Here is an 18914-nt window from a genome sequence, read left to right on the forward strand (position 1 = left end):
GCAGTCAGCCGGCCGGAATAGAATAAGCAAGCGAGAGAGGAGACATGGCGAGGAACGGGAAGGCTGGTGCTTATCTCCCCATTAACCAGTAGTAGGAGTATTATACGATAATCAAACACCTAATCAGCATCGCCCGCCCGCCGCAGTACCCTTTCTCCACACGGAAAGGAAAACAGGGGCGAACGCAACGAAAACGAAAAAAGAAAGAGAAAAGGGAAAAGCCAAGGAAAATAGCCGAGGCCGAGGCGAGGCGAGGCGGAGGAACACGGGCGGAGCGGGGAAGAAATTTCCCAAGGGAATCATCCCTCCATCCTCGACGCCAGCTCGCCTCCTCCTACCTAGGTCGCGCCACCCCCCTCCTCCCCCCTCCATCCGGGGCGCCGAATCGGGGGAGCTCCAACCCAAATCCGGAGGAGCCAGTCCACCCCCACCTCCCTCCCACTGCTCTCTATCCCGCGATTCCCGTTTCGTCCCATCAAAACCCTACCCAGCCGGGCCCAATCCGCGGCCCGCCCCCGTCCCTCCCAATTCCGCCGCCGCGCAGGGCCCGGAGCACGGAATTACCCCCGATAACGTCGCGCCGGAGGATCGGGGGGCATGGCGGCCGCCGCCTAGGATGGAGCTGGACTCCTCCGGCGGCTGCTCGGCTGCTCCCGCGGATGCTGTGATCGCCGCCACTCGGGCAGGGTACGGAGTCGTCGGGGGCGCGTGGTGGTGGACGTCGGGCGCGAGATCTCCCCGCGCGGCCTCGGAGTAGCCAGCCGGTCAGCGCGCGCGCGCGTATGGAGGGGGGCGGCAGGCAGGGGCTGCCGTGGGCGCCCAGCGAGGGCACGGTGTTCCGGCCCTTCGCCGCGCGCGCGGGGGCCGCTGACCCGTCCCCGTCGGGGTCGGGCGGCGGTGTTGCCGCCCGCGTAAGCAAGCTTCATGGCGTCAAGAGGAAACCGGTACGCCTCATTCTCTCCTCCTATTTCCCCTGTTCCTTTCAGATCGTCGAATTGCTCCCACCATAGGCGTTAGCTCTTTGATGCTGCTGAATTCAGCTTGCCGTGCTCATGTAGCTTTTGACTGCTCATCGGACCGCTAGTCCGTTACAACTGTTGCTCCTTTGCTATTTATTTACCAGCACGTTTGGTCAACTGCTCTTACTTCCGTCCGTATGAACTAGCAGCAGGTTTAGAGTGCTAGAGTTTCATACAAGATGGTGTTGTTGTTTGCCAAGTTTGCAGGGTCATGTATTGCACTCATTAAGTACAACTGAAGGGAGGTCACAGACGGGGAGAAAAATGTACATACCAACCTATTTTTAGCTAGTAAGAATGTTATAAGACACAATACTCATCTGTAGCCACTTCAGCATTCCACCTAAGTCCTGCTAGTGCTCGCTGTTCAGCTAAGCAATGCTGTACGTAAACTTCACCAAATTTGCACTTTTAAGCAACATTTATGGGCAAACATTCTCACTAGTTTGTTTGTATGCGCTATAAGCAATTCGGTATTACCAAATGGAGACATGGAAATGCTGTCTCACTTATTCGTTACAACTCTTGTTCCATATGCTTTTGTTGTTCAGCTGCCAGCTGACACTTCTTATCGTGTAGTGTGTTGCAAGGCTGACGGCGGACATCGTTCACACTTTTGAAAGATGCCACCCCGAGTTTAAGTACTCGGAGACACTAAACCCGAAGCGCTTTCTCACCCATCCTTCAACCCCAGCCCACAATGATGGAGTTGATAATGCAAATTGGGACCTCATATTGTATGTCAACCTGGAGTTGGTCAACAAGACATCAAATCGGAGGTAAATTTTCCCCAGACTTGGTGTTCGATGTGCCCATTAGCTTTGTTTCATCTTCCTGTCCATCTTTTTAGTGCATCATGCACTGTTACTGTATAAATTAGTAGACTATTATAGCGGATGGTATTACTCTTCCAGAATCAATTATATGAAATAGGCTTTATGCATCCTGACCAGTGATCAATAAACAAGTATGTTCATCTTGAATTTCGCTAGGGCATGTTTGTTCAGAAGTAATTGAAGATTATATTTATACATATGCATTTAAGTTAGATGAACTGGCGTTTCCAATTTTCATGTTACGTCCAGAAGTTCTGTCAAAAAATCGGCGTTGTCTGTCTCAGCATTTCCTGTTCCGAGAGTCTGGAAAGCTGCAGCTGAGAATGACTAGCATATCGTTGAACTGTACCTATTTCTCACTTTGGTACTCAGGTTTGTTGTCAAGGAAATGCTTGGCCAAGGCACGTTTGGCCAAGTTGTGAAATGCTGGGACACAGAAACCAACAAGTATGTTGCTGTGAAGGTTATAAAAAACCAGCCTGCGTTTTATCAGCAGGCCATCATGGAGGTTTCACTGTTGAGAATGGTATGATAGTCCATTAGAAACTTGTTTCATTATTATATGTGATAGGCCGATAGCTCACCATTTTAGTTGTGGATATGCTTGCAGCTAAATCAGAATTTTGATCCTGATGATAAGCACAACATTGTCCGAATGCTAGATTATCTATCCTTCCAAAATCACCTGTGTATTGCCTTTGAAATGCTTGGTCAAAATCTGTAAGTTTACTTCTGTAGAACTTTTTCGGTAGTAGGTTCATTCCTTTTTAGTTTTGTTCAGACTGCATTATGAACTTTGAGATTATAGGTATGAGCTTTTAAAAAGGAATCATTTAAGAGGATTGAAAGTGCAATTTGTACAGGCCTTCTCAAAACAGGTATGGTCTTAGTCTGCATTTCCTGTTAACTAGTAACTTAGTACCTGTTAGGCTGTTACTTGATCTTATTTTACATTTTTCAGATATTGGATGCCATGATAGTGATGAGAGATGGTGGCATCATTCACTGTGATCTGAAACCAGAAAATATCCTCTTAGCCCCGACGTGAGTAGCCCCTATCAGTATTGAATTTTGCACTATTATGTTTTGGATGGTATTTTTCCTGGCTAACTGTTGCTTGAGGTTGTACAATGAAATTTAAAGTGCAAAAACAGCTGCAGCAGTGAAAGTTATCGATTTTGGATCAGCATGCCTGGAGGGTAAAACTGTGTACTCATACATTCAGGTTTCTTCAAGCTTCTCTAACATAATAATTAAACTTTTTTTATTCAAGTAATGTTTGTTATTTGAAAGTAAGACTTCGACCCTTCCTTTTTGCTAGAGCCGCTATTACAGGTCTCCAGAAGTTCTCCTTGGCTATCCGTATCCTATATCTAGGGCAAGTTGTTACATATCATTCACCACAAGCATCTTGCTCAACATTTTCTGGAATGCTCTTTTATATTTATCAAAAAGAGTAATGATTTCTTCGATGAAGTTCTTTTCGCCTTTTCAAATTACGTGGGCCTTAATAGTGACAGATATACTACTGCAATTGATATGTGGTCATTCGGTTGCATAGTTGCCGAACTGTTTATAGGACTACCCTTATTTCCTGGGGCATCAGAATATGATGTGCTTAAGCGTATGCTAAAGATTCTCGGGTAGGTCCTGTACCTATAATTTTCTCTCCTATTTCTGTATTTACATTACTATTAAGTACATGTCAGCATGCTAAAGCAGATGCCTCAGCTGAGTTTAATGCTTTTAATCTTACCCTTATTAGTTCTTTCGGTCAGTTAAGAAATTTACACAGGCGAGCTTTACAATGTTATAATGCTTGTTTTTTTTTTGGCTCCTTTGAATAAATCATTTATAGGGGACAACCACCAGATGACTTGCTAAGGGAAGCTAAGAATACCACTAAATTTTTCAAACATGTTGGAAGTTATCTGGGTATCGGGGCACATGATGGCTCTGGTGCTGCATACAAAATGTTAAGTGAAGAAGAGGTTGAGGCAGTAAGTTTCTTGTGATTTCACAACATTAATTTCTGTCATATTATAGACCGTCTTAATGGTCTGCCTTACTATACCAGAGGGAGACCAAAAGGCCGAAATTAGGGAAATGGTACTTTCCACAGCAAAGGTTGGACCAACTTATATATACCTATCCTTGGGACAATACAAAATTGCCAGGTTTGTCTTTTTATCGTATCTTTAGTTCTGTGAATAAGACTTTGACTTCTTAGCTGTTGCTTAGAATAGACTTCAGATCAGTACCATATGTTCTTGTTGATACTTCCTCCTGTTTGCAAAAACATGTCAGTTTTGACATAGCTGCAGTCAAACTTTTGAGAGTCTGACTACCTTTATCTTTATAAATATCTGGGTCGGATTTTTGAAAATCACATGTGTAACTTATACTCCCTCCGTTCCTAAATATAAGTCTTTTTAGAGATTTCACTAGAGGGCTACATACGGAGCAAAATGAATGAATCTATACTCTAAATTATGTCTATATACATCCGTATGTAGTCCTTTTAGTGAAACCTCTTAAAAGACTTATATTTAGAAACGGAGGGAATATTTATCAAATGTTCTCTAGTAATATTGTACTCCCTCTGTAAACTAATATAAGAGTGTTTAGATTACTAAAATAGTATTCTAAATGCTCTTATATTAGTTTACGGAGGAAGTAGTTTCGTCAGGCTTTTTGAATATTACAACAAAACTTGGTAGTAAAAGTGTTTTTTTTAGACTGCTAGTATCTGAAATGACATGTTTTAGGGAACTAGAGGGAGCTCTTTAAATTTGCTCACTGTCAGTTTTTTTTTTTTTTGAATTTACCATAAATGCTGGTGTCCTCTTGAGTTGTAATTTTGTCTTTGAAAGCAATGCATTTTGTCCCTTATAACGTTATCTTGTTATAGTTAGGCCATGCTGTGCTGCTTTCAATCAGTAACACAATGATAAACTGCAACTTGTGGTTGTCTGTATGGACTACGGAGTACAGACATTGTAGGGATATTTGCTTCAATTTGGGCTTGGTATTAGAGTACAATTATCTTGAATCTGCACAATAAAGCTTTTAGAGTACAACTAGCAAGTTTGATATTATGTTCCATGCTGTGCTGCTTTCAATCAGTAACACAATGATAAACTGCAACTTGTGGTTGTCTGTATGGACTATGGAGTACAGACATTGTAGGGATATTTGCTTCAATTTGGGCTTGGTATTAGAGTACAATTATCTTGAATCTGCACAATAGAGCTTTTAGAGTACAACTAGCAAGTTTGATATTATGTTCTCAGGTGTTGCATTTTGATTCAGAGACAGAAAAAACAGACCGCGTGCTATTAGTTGATTTCTTGAGGGGACTTCTTGAATTTGATCCAAATAAGCGATGGTCGCCATTTCAGGTATTCTCATGCTAGTTGTGCAATTCTATTTCCTTGGCCTTTATTATAAAGGTTGAGACTTCACAATATTTTCGATCTCATTAGAGTCTATTATGTCAGGTTAAGTTGATGAATTGTCATTTTTTTCTATAACAGTACTTTTTTTTAGTAGTTTTTACTCATGAACACACAATTTATTCTTACGTACAAGTTGGTAATGTAACATAATTCAGATCCATGTGCAAGGACATGATTTCTACAATCCTATTTCAGGCATCAGGCCATCCATTCATCACAGGCGAACCTTTTACTGGTCCATATGAGCCTGTCTCTGAGACTCCAAGAATTGTGAGTATGGTTTTACTTCGAGTGTCTTAACTTTGTATTTATCAAAGAAGGAAACTGAAATAATGCTAGATGATATGGTTCTGCTTTGGGGTTTAAAATTATCTATCTTCGTAGGAATAACAAGTATATACAGTTGTTGCATAAAAATAAGATTAGGTTGTGACAAACAAACTTATTGGCATATTGCCTCGTTGAGGATAATGGCCAATAGTCCGCAGATAGTTAGCATGATTTCATGTCTCTCTCATACAGACATACACTAATCTACAAACCTATCAGTAGGTAAAATGCTCCTTTGTGTACACGAGTGTTGTTCTGCAGGTTGCATCATTGATCATAGTAGATACTCCCTCCGTCCCATAATATAAGACATTATTACATCCAATATGAAGAGCGTTTAGATCACTAAAGTAGTGATCTAAATGCTCTTATATTATGCCATCCTTTACAGAGGGAGCAGCTTTCTAGCCTAACTAAAACACGGTTTTGGTTTTAGTTTGTAAACACATTCATTCAATCTTTCTTTCTTTCTCAAACCTATCCTGTTTTTGATTTGTGTTGTAGCCTGTTGCTCATGCTGCAGCAGTTGATCACAATCCAGGAGGAGGTCACTGGTTAGTTGCAGGTCTTTCCCCTCAGGTGATAACTACTCTTATGTTGCTCCTGAGTTGAATTTGCAGAATTACAATCCTATAGTATCTTTCTTGTCCATTAAAACTGAAATGTCCTGTGTTCTAATTTTTTCTAGGTTGGAAGTGCAAACAGATGTCTACCTCCTAATAATCCCTATCCTCCAAAAGTGCCTTTTTCTTATGGGAGTAGTTATGGAAGCCTTGGTAGCCATGGTAGCTATGTTGGCAATGCTGGTCTTGCGAGCAGCTATGGAAGCTATGGTGATGTGAATAATGCCAACATGTATTACTCACCATTAGGTCCTTCTGGATTTTCACATGTTAGCTCTAGTCCAGATATTAGGCTGAGACCTCGTCTCTCTTACGATAGAGGCATTCGATTGAGCCCTGGAAGTATGGGGCCTATGTCTCTTGGTGCCAGTCCATCACAATTTACCCCACCAAACTACCAGATGCATATCCCGGCTAATTCTACTGGGAAGCATGGTTCTGGTTCTCCTGCGAGTGGAGGCATTCATGGCTCCCCATTGGGGAAAACTGCATCAGTAGGCCAATACAGCAAGAGGAAGAACATGCCGATGCCACCACATGAATATGCATCTCAGCATGGACAAGGACGTCATGGAGATGGTGTCAGTTTTAGTCATTCGGATGCCTATATTCGTGGACATGCTGGCTACTCTCAGCACTCGTTACCTAGTTCTGGTCATTCTAGTTGGAGACCGCAAATAGCTTCCAGGAGTGGTTTTTCCGTGGAGGCTTCTTCTAGTCATGGGCCTTCCCAAGCATATAATTCACATAATGCTCCACCTTTGCCCTCATTTGATATATTACCAGATACATCAGCTCCATCAACACTTGATCCTTCTGATTGGGATCCTAATTATAGGTAAGGAATTGTGTGCTCAAATTGCTTCCTGCAAAGGTAGTCTGAATATAAATGGTTACACTGTTCTATTTTGCAGTGACGAGTCACTATTGCAAGAAGACAATTCATTGTCAGCTGATTTAAGCAGCGGTCTTCATCTTAGAGATGCAACTGGTCAGGCAGGCGGATCTGCCAGATCAACCCGTGCCCAAAGCCACAACTTTGCAAGCTCAAACCCTTTACCAACAAGCCAAAGGTATCGTGTTCTAAATTTGTTAATGAGTTTTTGTCGAAACAAGAACCCACCTGACAGAATATCTTGAGATGCCCCTCTTAGTTGTTTTGCTTCACAAGATCGGTCTTTCAGTTAAAGAACGAAGACACAACAATGCATATTATATGATCTGCTCCTTTCCAAGTTATGCCAACTAATTACTTCTGCTATGCTTCTTAGCTACAGAGTGGATCAACAACTTCACTCATCCTCCCATGGTAGGGGCACTCATCCTACTGTTCCAATCACCTATGGTGGTTTCAACCCTCCAAACTATCCTCAGCAGAGCCACCGGGGTCGCCATGGACATCAATTTCTTCAACCAAGATACAACCAGCCAACCAACAGTCACATGCGGCCACCGATGGGGAGTCACCAAAGTGGGCAGCCTGCATGGCCTCCCTATGGCATGGGGGAGGGAGTGCCCTGGGGTAATTTCATAACCCTTTTAGCGGATAGGAGAAGCACCTTTCTTTTGGTGTTCTCAACTAAGTTGTCCTAATTTGCGCAGGAGGAACAGGCGTGCATCCATTTACGACGGGCGGGCTACCCTCGTCCCTTCCCAGAAAAGATTATGGGAGCATATTTTAGTGTGGACTCGGAGGAATGCCATTCATTGCCGGGATAAATTATTTGTACTGGCGAAACCGGAGTTGCGATGGTTCTGGCTATTGATTTTCCTTTTCTTTCCTGCAATGTTGCTGCATTTGCGTTGCTCCATTGGGTCCTCGATTGTCAAGACACTCTCGAACTCTATGATATATAATAGAATCGATGGTTACATCATTATCTGGTTGTGTTCACTTAATGAAGCTTTCCGAGCCCCGGAATCCAGACTCAACGCTGCTGAGAGTTAAAAGATTATCCCAGATTTTACATTGTTTTTTTTTAGCTGTTCTCTGCTCTGACTGTTGCAATGCCGTTGCCTTGGTGCTCACATACGCTTGCTGTCCGGAAACCTTTTGAGTTTTTCCTGAAGAAACTGAAAAGTTCCCAGTGAAATTCATGGGCTCCGAATAGAGCTGAAATTCTCCTTATTAGGGCCTGTTCGGCTATGCACCAGCTCCGTGGAATTACAGGATCTGTGAAGCACCTGGTCTGGAGCAGAGCGGTCCCAAACAAGCCTTTAGTCGAAGCTCTGTGGTTGTGTTTGGAATTTGGGAACTCTCTCTGTTCTCTACGAGATGGAGCCAGCTGTCGTGATTACCTTTGCGAGGTTCTGTATGGAATCCCAGTTTTTGTAACACGCCGAGCAAAACGGCAGAAACTGGGCCGTCGCGCCGGGAAAAGGAGAAGCCGCGACACGACCGCCCGCCGCGCCGCCACCGCTGCTCGCGTGCTCCTTCCCCTCCTCCCTCCACCCCCACCCCGACGCGACACAGCAGATGGCCAAGTCTGGGTACACGCGCCCGCCGCCCATGGCCGAGGACACCGCCGCGGTTCCCGCCCCCAGCGCCGTCCTGTACGTGGCCAACTGCGGGCCGGCGGTGGGGCTGGCCCACGACGACGTCGCCGCGGCCTTCGGCGCCTTCGGGGAGGTCGAGGCGGTCAGCGCCGCCGACGACAGCGGCGCGCGCGTCATCGTCCGGTTCCGCGAGCCCGGCGCCGCGGGGGCCGCGATGGCCGCGCTCCACGGCCGCCCCTGCGGCCGCCTCTCCGGGCGCGTGCTGCACATACGCTACTCGGTGCCCGCCCCGCCCAAGGCCCCGGCGGCCGTCTACGCTCCCCCGGTGGCCCTCTCGTCCTCGGAGCTCGGCATCCCGGGCATTCACTTGGTGGAGGAGTTCGTCACTCCCGCCGAGGAGCAGGTCGGTGAACTGGTCTCAACCGGGCTGTCTTGCATCGGCAGCTTGCTTACTTGCTCGAGCAGTAAATTTGGGTTGATGTAGCGTGCGTGATTTTGGTCCTTCTGCAGGAGCTTCTTGCAGCTGTGGACAGCAGGCCGTGGAAAAGGTTGGCGAAAAGGCGAGTTCAGCATTACGGCTACGAGTTTCTGTATGAAGTAAGTTCCATCTTGTAAGTATATGAGCATCCGGATTGTTCTTCTCTCTGTGCCTTCGTATCTCCTTCTGCGATCAGTTGGTCAGATTGGTTGCCTTGTTTGGCATAATAAGTTCATATACTGTCAGTTACTTCTTTTTATAGTAGTACAGTACAATATAAGTTCATATTCTTTCCAGAGGATATAGCTCCTCCTTCAGTAGGAAATGAGAAAAGCGCACACTCGTTAAGTGTCAACTGCATTTTGCCTGATTTTGTCAACTCTGCAGCATCAATGCTAACCTGCCATGGCCCTTCACACTGTTAGTGCTATTTTGAATACTTTTATTCCAGTGTACAGAACATAGAGCCAAAGAAAAGTCTGTTACAAAACGAATATTGGAGAAAAGAAGAATGCTTTATGAAGTTTTACCGTGAGACGATATGCAGTCAACTTAACTTCTTTCTGTAGAGAGGGATGATTTATGTACCATGAACAACTTTCCACAGTTCATATCTCCTTTGCCACTCCTTACCTTTAAGAGCATCATAAAATCTTGATGCGAAGGCTGCTCAAAGTTACACTGTAACGAGGTTCTGTTGACTCTACAGACCAGGAATGTTGATTCGAAGCAGTTCTTGGGTGAATTGCCATCTTTTGTTTCAAAAATCCTTGATAAAATTGTGACATTCCCTGGTGTGAAGAATCGTACTGGCAAACTGGTGGATCAATTGACGGTAAGTTTCCACGTTTCTACCACTGTTTTGGTTTCCATTGAACGTGGCAACTGTAGCTTAAATTTTCTGTTTGTTGGTTTGGTACGGCCTAATTACGGATCACTTTTCTTGTTTATCTATCGCTAACAGTATTAGCTCTTGACAACCGATGGTAGAATTAACCTGATTGTGTTTCAGGTAAACGAATATCCTTGTGGTGTAGGTTTGTCTCCACACATAGACACACACTCAGCATTTGAAGAAATGATTTTCAGTCTTTCCTTGGCTGGACCTTGCATTATGGAGTTCAGACAATACCGCAAAGGCAGTTGGCGTGCTCCAAGTGTGGTCAGTGGAGCTGATGAAGGCAGTATCCAAGATCCACAGTGCATAAGGAAAGCTGTCTTTCTACCTCCTCGGTCAATGTTACTCATGTCTGGGGAAGGCCGATATGCTTGGCATCACTATATACCACACCATAAGGTATTTGATGTTGAAGTTAATATTTTCTACCTCTAAATAATATCGTTGGCATACAATATTACAAATGTTAGCTAGTAAGTTATGTAAGTGCCAAAAAGTTAACTCGTCACATTATTTCACACACATTAATTGAACTGCAAGTTGCATAGATTAATTAGTACTTACTTTTGTTCGCAGGAAGCCTGTATATGTTGGATAAATATCAACTTTAAGCATACATTTTTGAGAATTCTTCTGTTGTATTTAATACCAAATGACGCAACATTGTATAATAGTTGTTATGTGATCCTTGTAGATTGATGATGTGGCTGGTCAAGTCATTAAGAGAAATTCACGGCGGGTTTCCTTCACTTTACGAAAGGTCTGCTGTCAATTGGCATCACTATATACCACGGCATAAGGTATTTGTTATGGCTGGTTTACTCATCCCCTTTCTGAATTAAAATTTCAGGTGAGGATGGGTCTTTGCGAATGTGAACATGGGCAATTTTGTGATTCACAGAGCAAGTAAGATATCAACATAGGATTAAGGATAAAATCTTGAACATTACGTGCTACACCACTGGTGAATTCATTATCAGCAATCACAGGCTGGTGATCTTGTGGGTGACGTTTCATAGGACAACCACTCCAACTAAGGAAAGTCAGCTGGAGCATATTTGAGCAAATCAATAGATAGTGTCACCATCCCAGCAAATCAATAGATATCTTGTGGGTGACGTTTCATAGATATCTTGTAGCGAACTAAGTCTGAGACTGGAATTCTGAAATGAGGCATGTAATTTGCCACCTGGAGGCCCGATTTATCCAGTTGAGATATTTTTGTTGTATTTGTACAACTACAGTGATCGCCATTTATTCTCATATTGTTGATATTGTTGTGGAATTCAATGATATCATGTCAATGTTATTCTGGAACTAAATGCTACTCCCTCTGTTCCATAATTCTTACCATGGTTTTAGTTCAAATTACAAGAATTATGGAACGGAGGGAGTATGATTCTTTCACTGCTGGGTTCTTTGCTCAATGTTTCATTTGAATTTGAGTGCTTTGGTGTATCCCTGGGGTTTCTGTTTTTTTGCTGGTTTTGTTGACGGATTAGAGCTACTGTTCTCTGCAGCTATATCATGGGGATGCTTCAGGCTGTACGTTTGAGGCGTGTAGTAATTTTTTACCTTGATCCGAGTGATTCCAAATATTTTAGTACAGAGTCCAAAAAAAAAAAAAAGGAGTGCAAGCTGGGTAATCATGTGATCTTATTTTAAGATATTACATTCATATCTAGAATTCTGAAGAAACATCTACATCATTAAATTGGCTGTATAAGTATAACCATTTGATAGTTTTCTTTAATTGACATTTTACATGAATGTTTACAGCGTCTCTCAGTAGCAACAAGTATGAACAAAATTTGATGTACACTTCATTCACAGTGGCGTACTCACATTTCAGGTCTCAGAATTAATGCTGTCTACGCTGCAGCTGGTTCTTCATCCAGCGGATCATGGTCTCAGTCTCAACATTTCGTTTTGTTCTGATGGATGCGTATAGTGATAGCAACTTGTTTCATTTGCAATGGAAGCATAGATGTTGCATCGATGCACTTATTCACCTTTTGACCATCGCGGGGCCCCCTGCAGGCTGGGGGATCTTTTCATGTTTCATCCAGTGAAAGACTCCAAAGGAGCTGTATTCTGGGAGAAGGCAAATCATGACATAAGCGAAGGTAACAAGAGCTCTGATCCGTGACAGTATGAGCTAATCACCACTTGCTAATCTCCAGATATCAACAAATCTGCAATCTATCCGTGTCACAAGTACTTAAACTGTTAAATGATTGTGTCTGTACTGTAAGCATCCCCATCCAGCATTGAGAACACATGCTCATTTTCGGGGAAATCTTGCTTTCGGTTCCTCTCCGTAGACCTATCCTGCAAAGCTGCACTCTGGACTTTGATCCAAGTAGAACCTGCTTCTTTCCTCAGCCCCCTCAATCTCATCTCCTTTCTCAGACTATCTGCGCTACTCCAGTTACCTTCAGCAGCAAATAGCTGCGACAGCAAAACATTGTAGCCTGCATGACCATACTGCTTCTCAATGTTGAGCACCTTCTCAGTCGCCCATGCTGCCAACTCCATCTTGCCCTGCGCTTTGCAGGATGCCAGAAGTGATCCCCAGATGGCGATGAAGTTCCCGTCCTCACCCAGGCTTTCTACAAAGTCGTATGCTTCGTCCACCCTCCCGGCCTTAGCCAACAAGTCCACAATACAGCAGTGGTGCTGAGGGGTAGCTGCAAGCCCGAATGTTTCCATTGACCTGTACAAAGACAGACCTTCGTCGACGAGTCCAGAGTAATTACATGCTGAAATGGCCGCCAAGAAGGTCACAGCGTCAGGCTTTAACCCCTTGTCTCGCATCGAGTAGAAGAGGGATAGTGCTCTCTCGCCGAAACCGTGCTGGCCAAGACCAGAGATCATTGTGGTGTAGGTGACAGTGCTCTTCTCAGTCATGCCACCAAAGACATTCTCTGCAGCAGAGATCTCCCCACACTTGGAGTACATATCGACAAGAGCTGTACCTACAAAGACATTAGTATCCAAAGAATGGCGCAGCGCAAAACTATGTATCTGCTTCCCTGCACATACACCCCCTCCAACAGGGTCACACGCGGGAAGCACTGAAGCAAGTGTCACTGAAGTAGGTTCTACACCTGCCTCGATCATCGCTCGGAATTGTAAGACCGCCTGTTCAGGCTGGCCACTCTGTGTGTACCCTGCTATCATGGCATTCCAAGTGACTTCATCTCTGTCATTGCCATAGCCATCAAACACTCTCTGAGCCATGTCTATGCGGCCGGACTTGGAGTACATGTCTATTAGATAGCTCTCCAAGCCTTCGCCCTCAATGCCATGCCTTATGAGATACCCATGCGACTGCTTACCAATCTGAAGGTCTCCTGTATTTGATGCTGCAGACAGCACTGCAGTCAAGGTCACCGTATCAGGAATGAAACCTGATTTCTGCATCTGATAAACGAGCAACAGGCCCTCCAAGTCAAAATCATTTTGAACAAAAGCAGTGATCATTGTGTTCCAGGAAACAATGTCCTTCTCTGGCAACCGATCAAACAGTTCAAATGCAGTTTGGACGTTGCCGCATCTCGAGTACATCACGACAAGCGCATTACCTAGTATCACAGGCAGTGTGCTGTGCATTCCTTTCATCAAGTAGCCATGCAGTTGCTGACCCAGCCTGACATCTTGTGATTGCGAGGCCGCTGTGACGGCCGACAAGAAAGTCACAACATCCGACGGAACCTCTTTTGACCCCAGTATCTGGATAAAGAGATCCATGGCTTGAGAAAACTGCCCATTCTGCACGTACCCAGTGATCATCGTGTTCCAAACCTCAATGTTCTTCTTGCCAGCACGGTCAAACACCATCCGAGCTGACTGCACATCGCTGATCTCAGAGAACATGCCGATTGCGGAGCTGACAACAAAGAGATCATTGACATACTCCACCCCATGCTTTATCAGCAAACCATAGAGCAAGAAAGGCCAGCTGGGATCGCCGCTCCCCGCCGCCGGGAAGACGTTCACGAAGCTGACCGGCGTGGGCCTGACGCCGTCCTCCAGCATGCGCGCGAACATCTCCAGGGCTTCATCGGGGCGCCCGGTCTTGACGTACCAGCCAAACAGGGTGTTCCAGGAAACGACGTTCTTCTTCGGCATTGCGTCGAACAGCCTGCGGACGACGTCGACGCCGCCGCGGCGGTGCCTCGCGCAGGAGGCGTAGAGGTTGAGCAGCGAGTTGCGGAGGACGGCGGTGTCCGGGAGCGAGCGGGCGCGGCGGAGGAGGTGCGCGTGGACGGACCTCCCGAGGCGCAGGCGGCGGGAGCGGGCGCAGGCGGTGAGCGCGCACGAGTAGGTGTAGTGGTCGGAGCGGGGCGCGGGGCGCGCGGCGTGGTTGAGGAGCGCGTAGAGGCGGAGCGCGTGGTCCGGGAGCGCGCCGGCGACGTAGGCGATGAGGAGCACGTTGCAGAGCAGCGTCGGGGGCGGGCGCGGCAGCGCGTCCAGAAGCAGCCGCCGCGCATGCTCGAGCCGCCCCTGCTTGCAGAGCTTCTTCACCTGCGCCACCGCCAGCTGCGTCCTGCCCTTGCCTCCGCCGGCGGCGGGGTTGGCGGCATTGGTGGGGGCGGGCGGCGGCGAGATGGCGCACTGAGGAGGAGCCATGGGGTGGTGTCGCTCCTCCTAGCGCTAGCAGCTCTCGCTCATCTCCTCATCCCCTGTGACTGTGAGCCGAGCTGTGCCTCGTGCCGGGTCGAGCGGCGGGGAGGGTGAGCCACAGACGCATCGACGGCAGAAGCGTCTTCGCAAAACCCGCTTTCTTTCCCAATAGCTGGCGAACTTTTACCTCATCAAAAACATACTACCTCCGTTCCTAAATATAAGTCTTTTAAGAGAATATATTAGGGGTCTATATACAGAAATATATTAGGGGTCTATATACAGAACAAAATGAGTAAATCTACACTCTATAGTATGTCTATATACATTCGTAAATAGTCCATCAGTGAAACCTCTAGAAAGACTTATATTTAGGAACGGAGGGAGTATATTCCAAGACTTATATTTAGGAACGGAGGAAGTATATTCCAACTCTGAGATGCTTGCAACAGTCCATAAAAAGATCGCTGAAGTTTGCATACCTTTTAACATCCTTAGAATTAACAAAATTTTTCAGTTGTATCACATACAACCTTTTCTCACGGAAACCATTAAAGAAAAAAGTTGTTTTGACATCCATATGTGAGATTCCTTAATAAAAAAATGCAGCAACTGTTAACATAATCCTAACAGACTTTAGCATCGCTATGAGTGAGAAAGCCTCATCGTAGTCAACTCCTTAAACTTGTGGAAAACCTCTTTACGACAACTCAAGCTTTATAAATGATGACATTACCACCATCGTGTGTGTTCTTCTTAAAGATCCATTTATACTTAATGGCATGCCGGTCATGGGGCAAGTCTACCAAAGTCCATACTTGGTTTTCATACATTGATCATATCACGGATTTCATGGGCTTAACCATTTATTGGAATCCGGGTCCATCATTGCTTCCTCATGGTTCGTAGGCTCATCGTTGTTTAACAACATGACTCCCAAGACACGATCGTCGAACCACTTGGGCAGTACGTGTCCTTGTCGACCTATGAGGTTCGGTAGTAACTTGATCCGAAGTTTTATGTAATCATCAGTAGCTTCTTCTTCAATTGGTGTACGCATCACACAAACACCTTTCTGTGTTGCGCTACTTTCCAATTCAAGTGAAGGTCCTTATCAAGTTCTACCTTCCTCTCAATCACTTCTTTCGAGAGAACTTCCTTCTCTGGAAATGATCCATTCTTAGCAACAAAGACCTTGCCTTCGGATCTGTGATAGAAGGTATAGACAATTGTTGCTTTAGGGTATCTTATGAAGATGCACTTTTCCGTTTTGGGTTTGAGCTTATCAAACATAAGTGCTGCATCCTCAAACTTTGAGAAACGACATCTTGGGTTTCTTGCCAAACCATAATTCATACGGTGTCGTCTCAACAGACATAAATGGTTCCCTATTTAAAGTGAATGTAGTTGTATCTAATGCATAACCCCAAAATGATAGTGGCAAATCGGTAAGAGACATCATAGAACGTACCATATCCAACAGAGTACGGCTACGACGTTCGGACATGCCATTATACTCTAGCATTTCAGGTGGCATGAGTTGTGAAACAATTTTCACATTGTCTTAAATGCATACCAAACTCGTAACTCACACATTCACCTCTAGGATCATATCATAGACATTTTATCTTCTTGTCACGACGATCTTCAACTCCACTCTGAAATTGCTTGAACTTTCCAAAATTTCAGACTTGTTTTTCATCTAGTAAATATACCTGTATATACTCAAATCATTTGTGAAGTTAAGATAATAACGGTATCCACTACGTCTTTAGTACTCATTGGACTGCATACATCAATATGTGTTATTTCCAATAAGTCACTTTCCCGCTCCATCGTTCCGGAAAACGAGGTATTTGTCATCTTTCCCATGAGGCATGGTGCGCATGTCTCAAGTGATTCAAAACCGAGTGAGTCCAAAGATCCATCAGCATGGAGTTTCTTCATGCGCTTTAGACCAATATGACCTAAGCGGTAGTGCCACAAGTATGTGATATTATCATCATTAAATTTGCATCTTTTGGCATCAATATTATGAACATGTGTGTTCCTACAAATGAGATTCAATAAACCATTCATATTGGATGCATGATCATAAAAGATATTATTCATGTAAAAAGAACAACCATTATTCAGTGACTTAAACAAACAATTGCCTCGCAATAAACAAGATCAATATAATGGTCATGCTCAAAGGAGGCACCAAATAACATTTATTTAGGTTCGAACATATCCTGAAGGTAGAATGAGCGTGCCGATGACGATCACATCAACCTTGGAGACACTTCCAATGTGCATCGTCACCTCATTCTTAGCGAGTCTCGTTTATTCCACACCTCCTGTTTCGAGTTACTAATATTGGCAACTGAACCAGTATCAAATACCGAGGTGATACTATGAGCACTAGTAAGGTACACATTCATAACATGTATATCAAATGTACTTTTGTTGACGTTGCAAGCATTCTTATCTACCAAGTATTTGGGGCAGTTCCGCTACTAGTTACAGTTCCCCTTGTAATAGAAGCACTTAGTCTTAGGTTTGGGTCCAACCTTGGGTTTCTTCACTGGATCAGCAAGTGGCTTGCCATTCTTGAAGTTTCCCTTATTGCCTTTGCCCTTCTTGAAACTAGTTGTCTTATCAACCATCAACATTTGATGTCCTTCTTGATTTCTACCTCCACAATGTAAAACATCGCGAATAGATCATGGATCATCTTCCCCATCCCTTGAATGTTATATTTTATTATGAAGCCCTAGTAGCTTGGTGATAGTCACTAGAGAATTCTGTTAATCACTTACTTATCTATAAGATTAACTCATACTTGATTTAAGCGATTATAGAACCCACACATTCTGAGCACATGCTCACCGACTCATCTATTCTCTTCCATCTTGTAGGCAAAGAGCTTGTTAGAGGTCTCATACCTCTCAACACGGGCTCTTGGAACATCTCATCTGCTCCATGGCCACTAGTGTAGAAAATCCTAGCTATGGCGTGGCAAAAATGGCCTTGCTGGTGTGGACACTTGTCAGGCCGAAGATGCGACCCTATCCTCAATTTGGCACGAAGGCCTCGTCAGGGATAGAAGCGCATCTCGTCGTGTCGCAAGAATGGATATCGTTACAAGTACATGTACTGAAAAGAAGAGTTATATATACAGAGTTGGCTTACACTCGCCACAAGCTACATCAGAGTCACATCAGTACATTACATAATCATCAAGAGTAAGAGCAGGGTCCGACTACGGACGAAAACAAACGAGAAAAATAAGAACGACGTCCATCCTTGCTATCCCAGGTTGCCGGCCTGGAACCCATCCTAGATCGATGAAGAAGAAGAAGAAGAAGCAACTCCAAATGAACAATCAACGCGCTCGCGTCAAGTAACCTTTACCTGTACCTGCAACTGGTGTTGTAGTAATCTGTGAGCCATAGGGGACTCAGCAATCTCATTTCCAAAGGTATCAAGACTAGCAAAGCTTAATGGGTGAGGTATGGTTAAGTGGTGAGGTTGCAGCAGCGGCTAAGCATATATTTGGTGACTAACTTACGAGTACAAGAAATAAGAGGGGGAAGATCTACGCATAACGGACGTGAACTACTGATGATCAAATGAATGATCCTGAACACCTACCTACGTCAGACATAACCCCACCGTGTCCTCAATCGGAGAAGGAACTCACGAAAGAGACATTCACGGTTACGCACACAGTTGGCATATTTTAATTAAGTTAACTTCAAGTTATCTAGAACCAGTGTTAAACAAAGTTTCCATGTTGCCACATAACCGCGGGCACGGCTTTCCGAAAGATTTAACCCTGCAGGGGTGCTCCAACTAGTCCATCACAAATTACCACAAGCCGCATAGAAATCCTCAATCACGAAGCTCGCGATCTCGTCGGATTCCCTAGTGGAAAACCTCAACTCTGAGATTACCCAAAGCATCACCGGAATCCCGATGCACAAGATATTCCGTCAAAGGTAAAACTAATCCAGCAAGGCCGCCCGACGTGTCGACGATCCCGATAGGAGTCGCGTACCTCTTTCTCAGGACACGGCGGATGAGCTAGACGTCGGGATCGCTAAACCTCCGGGTGACCAGAGGGGCGCCAGACATCGCTCAGGTGGGACCAACACTCATGAGG

At 44.8% G+C, this 18914-nt stretch overlaps 3 protein-coding genes across 3 annotated transcripts; 2 read left to right on the forward strand and 1 right to left on the reverse strand.

The window, feature by feature from the left end:
- The first annotated feature begins 212 nt into the window (after positions 1–212).
- LOC123427709 (dual specificity protein kinase YAK1 homolog) lies at positions 213–8146 on the forward strand. The gene is made up of 18 exons (XM_045111818.1): positions 213–944; positions 1599–1798; positions 2228–2381; positions 2466–2575; positions 2664–2733; positions 2817–2899; positions 2999–3080; positions 3177–3217; positions 3376–3498; positions 3714–3855; positions 3933–4032; positions 5168–5256; positions 5509–5583; positions 6148–6222; positions 6332–7104; positions 7181–7339; positions 7538–7788; positions 7869–8146. The coding sequence occupies exons 1-18, from the start codon at positions 783–785 to the stop codon at positions 7946–7948; spliced, it is 2769 nt and encodes a 922-aa protein (XP_044967753.1). The 5' UTR covers positions 213–782; the 3' UTR covers positions 7949–8146.
- Positions 8147–8242: 96 nt separating this feature from the next.
- LOC123427711 (alkylated DNA repair protein ALKBH8 homolog) lies at positions 8243–11428 on the forward strand. The gene is made up of 6 exons (XM_045111821.1): positions 8243–9165; positions 9273–9359; positions 9950–10075; positions 10253–10537; positions 10833–10898; positions 10989–11428. The coding sequence occupies exons 1-6, from the start codon at positions 8743–8745 to the stop codon at positions 11046–11048; spliced, it is 1047 nt and encodes a 348-aa protein (XP_044967756.1). The 5' UTR covers positions 8243–8742; the 3' UTR covers positions 11049–11428.
- Positions 11429–11777: 349 nt separating this feature from the next.
- LOC123427710 (pentatricopeptide repeat-containing protein At3g22150, chloroplastic) lies at positions 11778–14843 on the reverse strand. The gene has a single exon (XM_045111819.1). It carries the CDS (start codon positions 14771–14773, stop codon positions 12368–12370), a length of 2406 nt encoding a protein of 801 aa, XP_044967754.1. The 5' UTR covers positions 14774–14843; the 3' UTR covers positions 11778–12367.
- Positions 14844–18914: the final 4071 nt, after the last annotated feature.

Source organism: Hordeum vulgare, chromosome 2H (assembly GCF_904849725.1).
Source record: "Hordeum vulgare subsp. vulgare chromosome 2H, MorexV3_pseudomolecules_assembly, whole genome shotgun sequence".
Taxonomy (NCBI): domain Eukaryota; kingdom Viridiplantae; phylum Streptophyta; class Magnoliopsida; order Poales; family Poaceae; genus Hordeum; species Hordeum vulgare.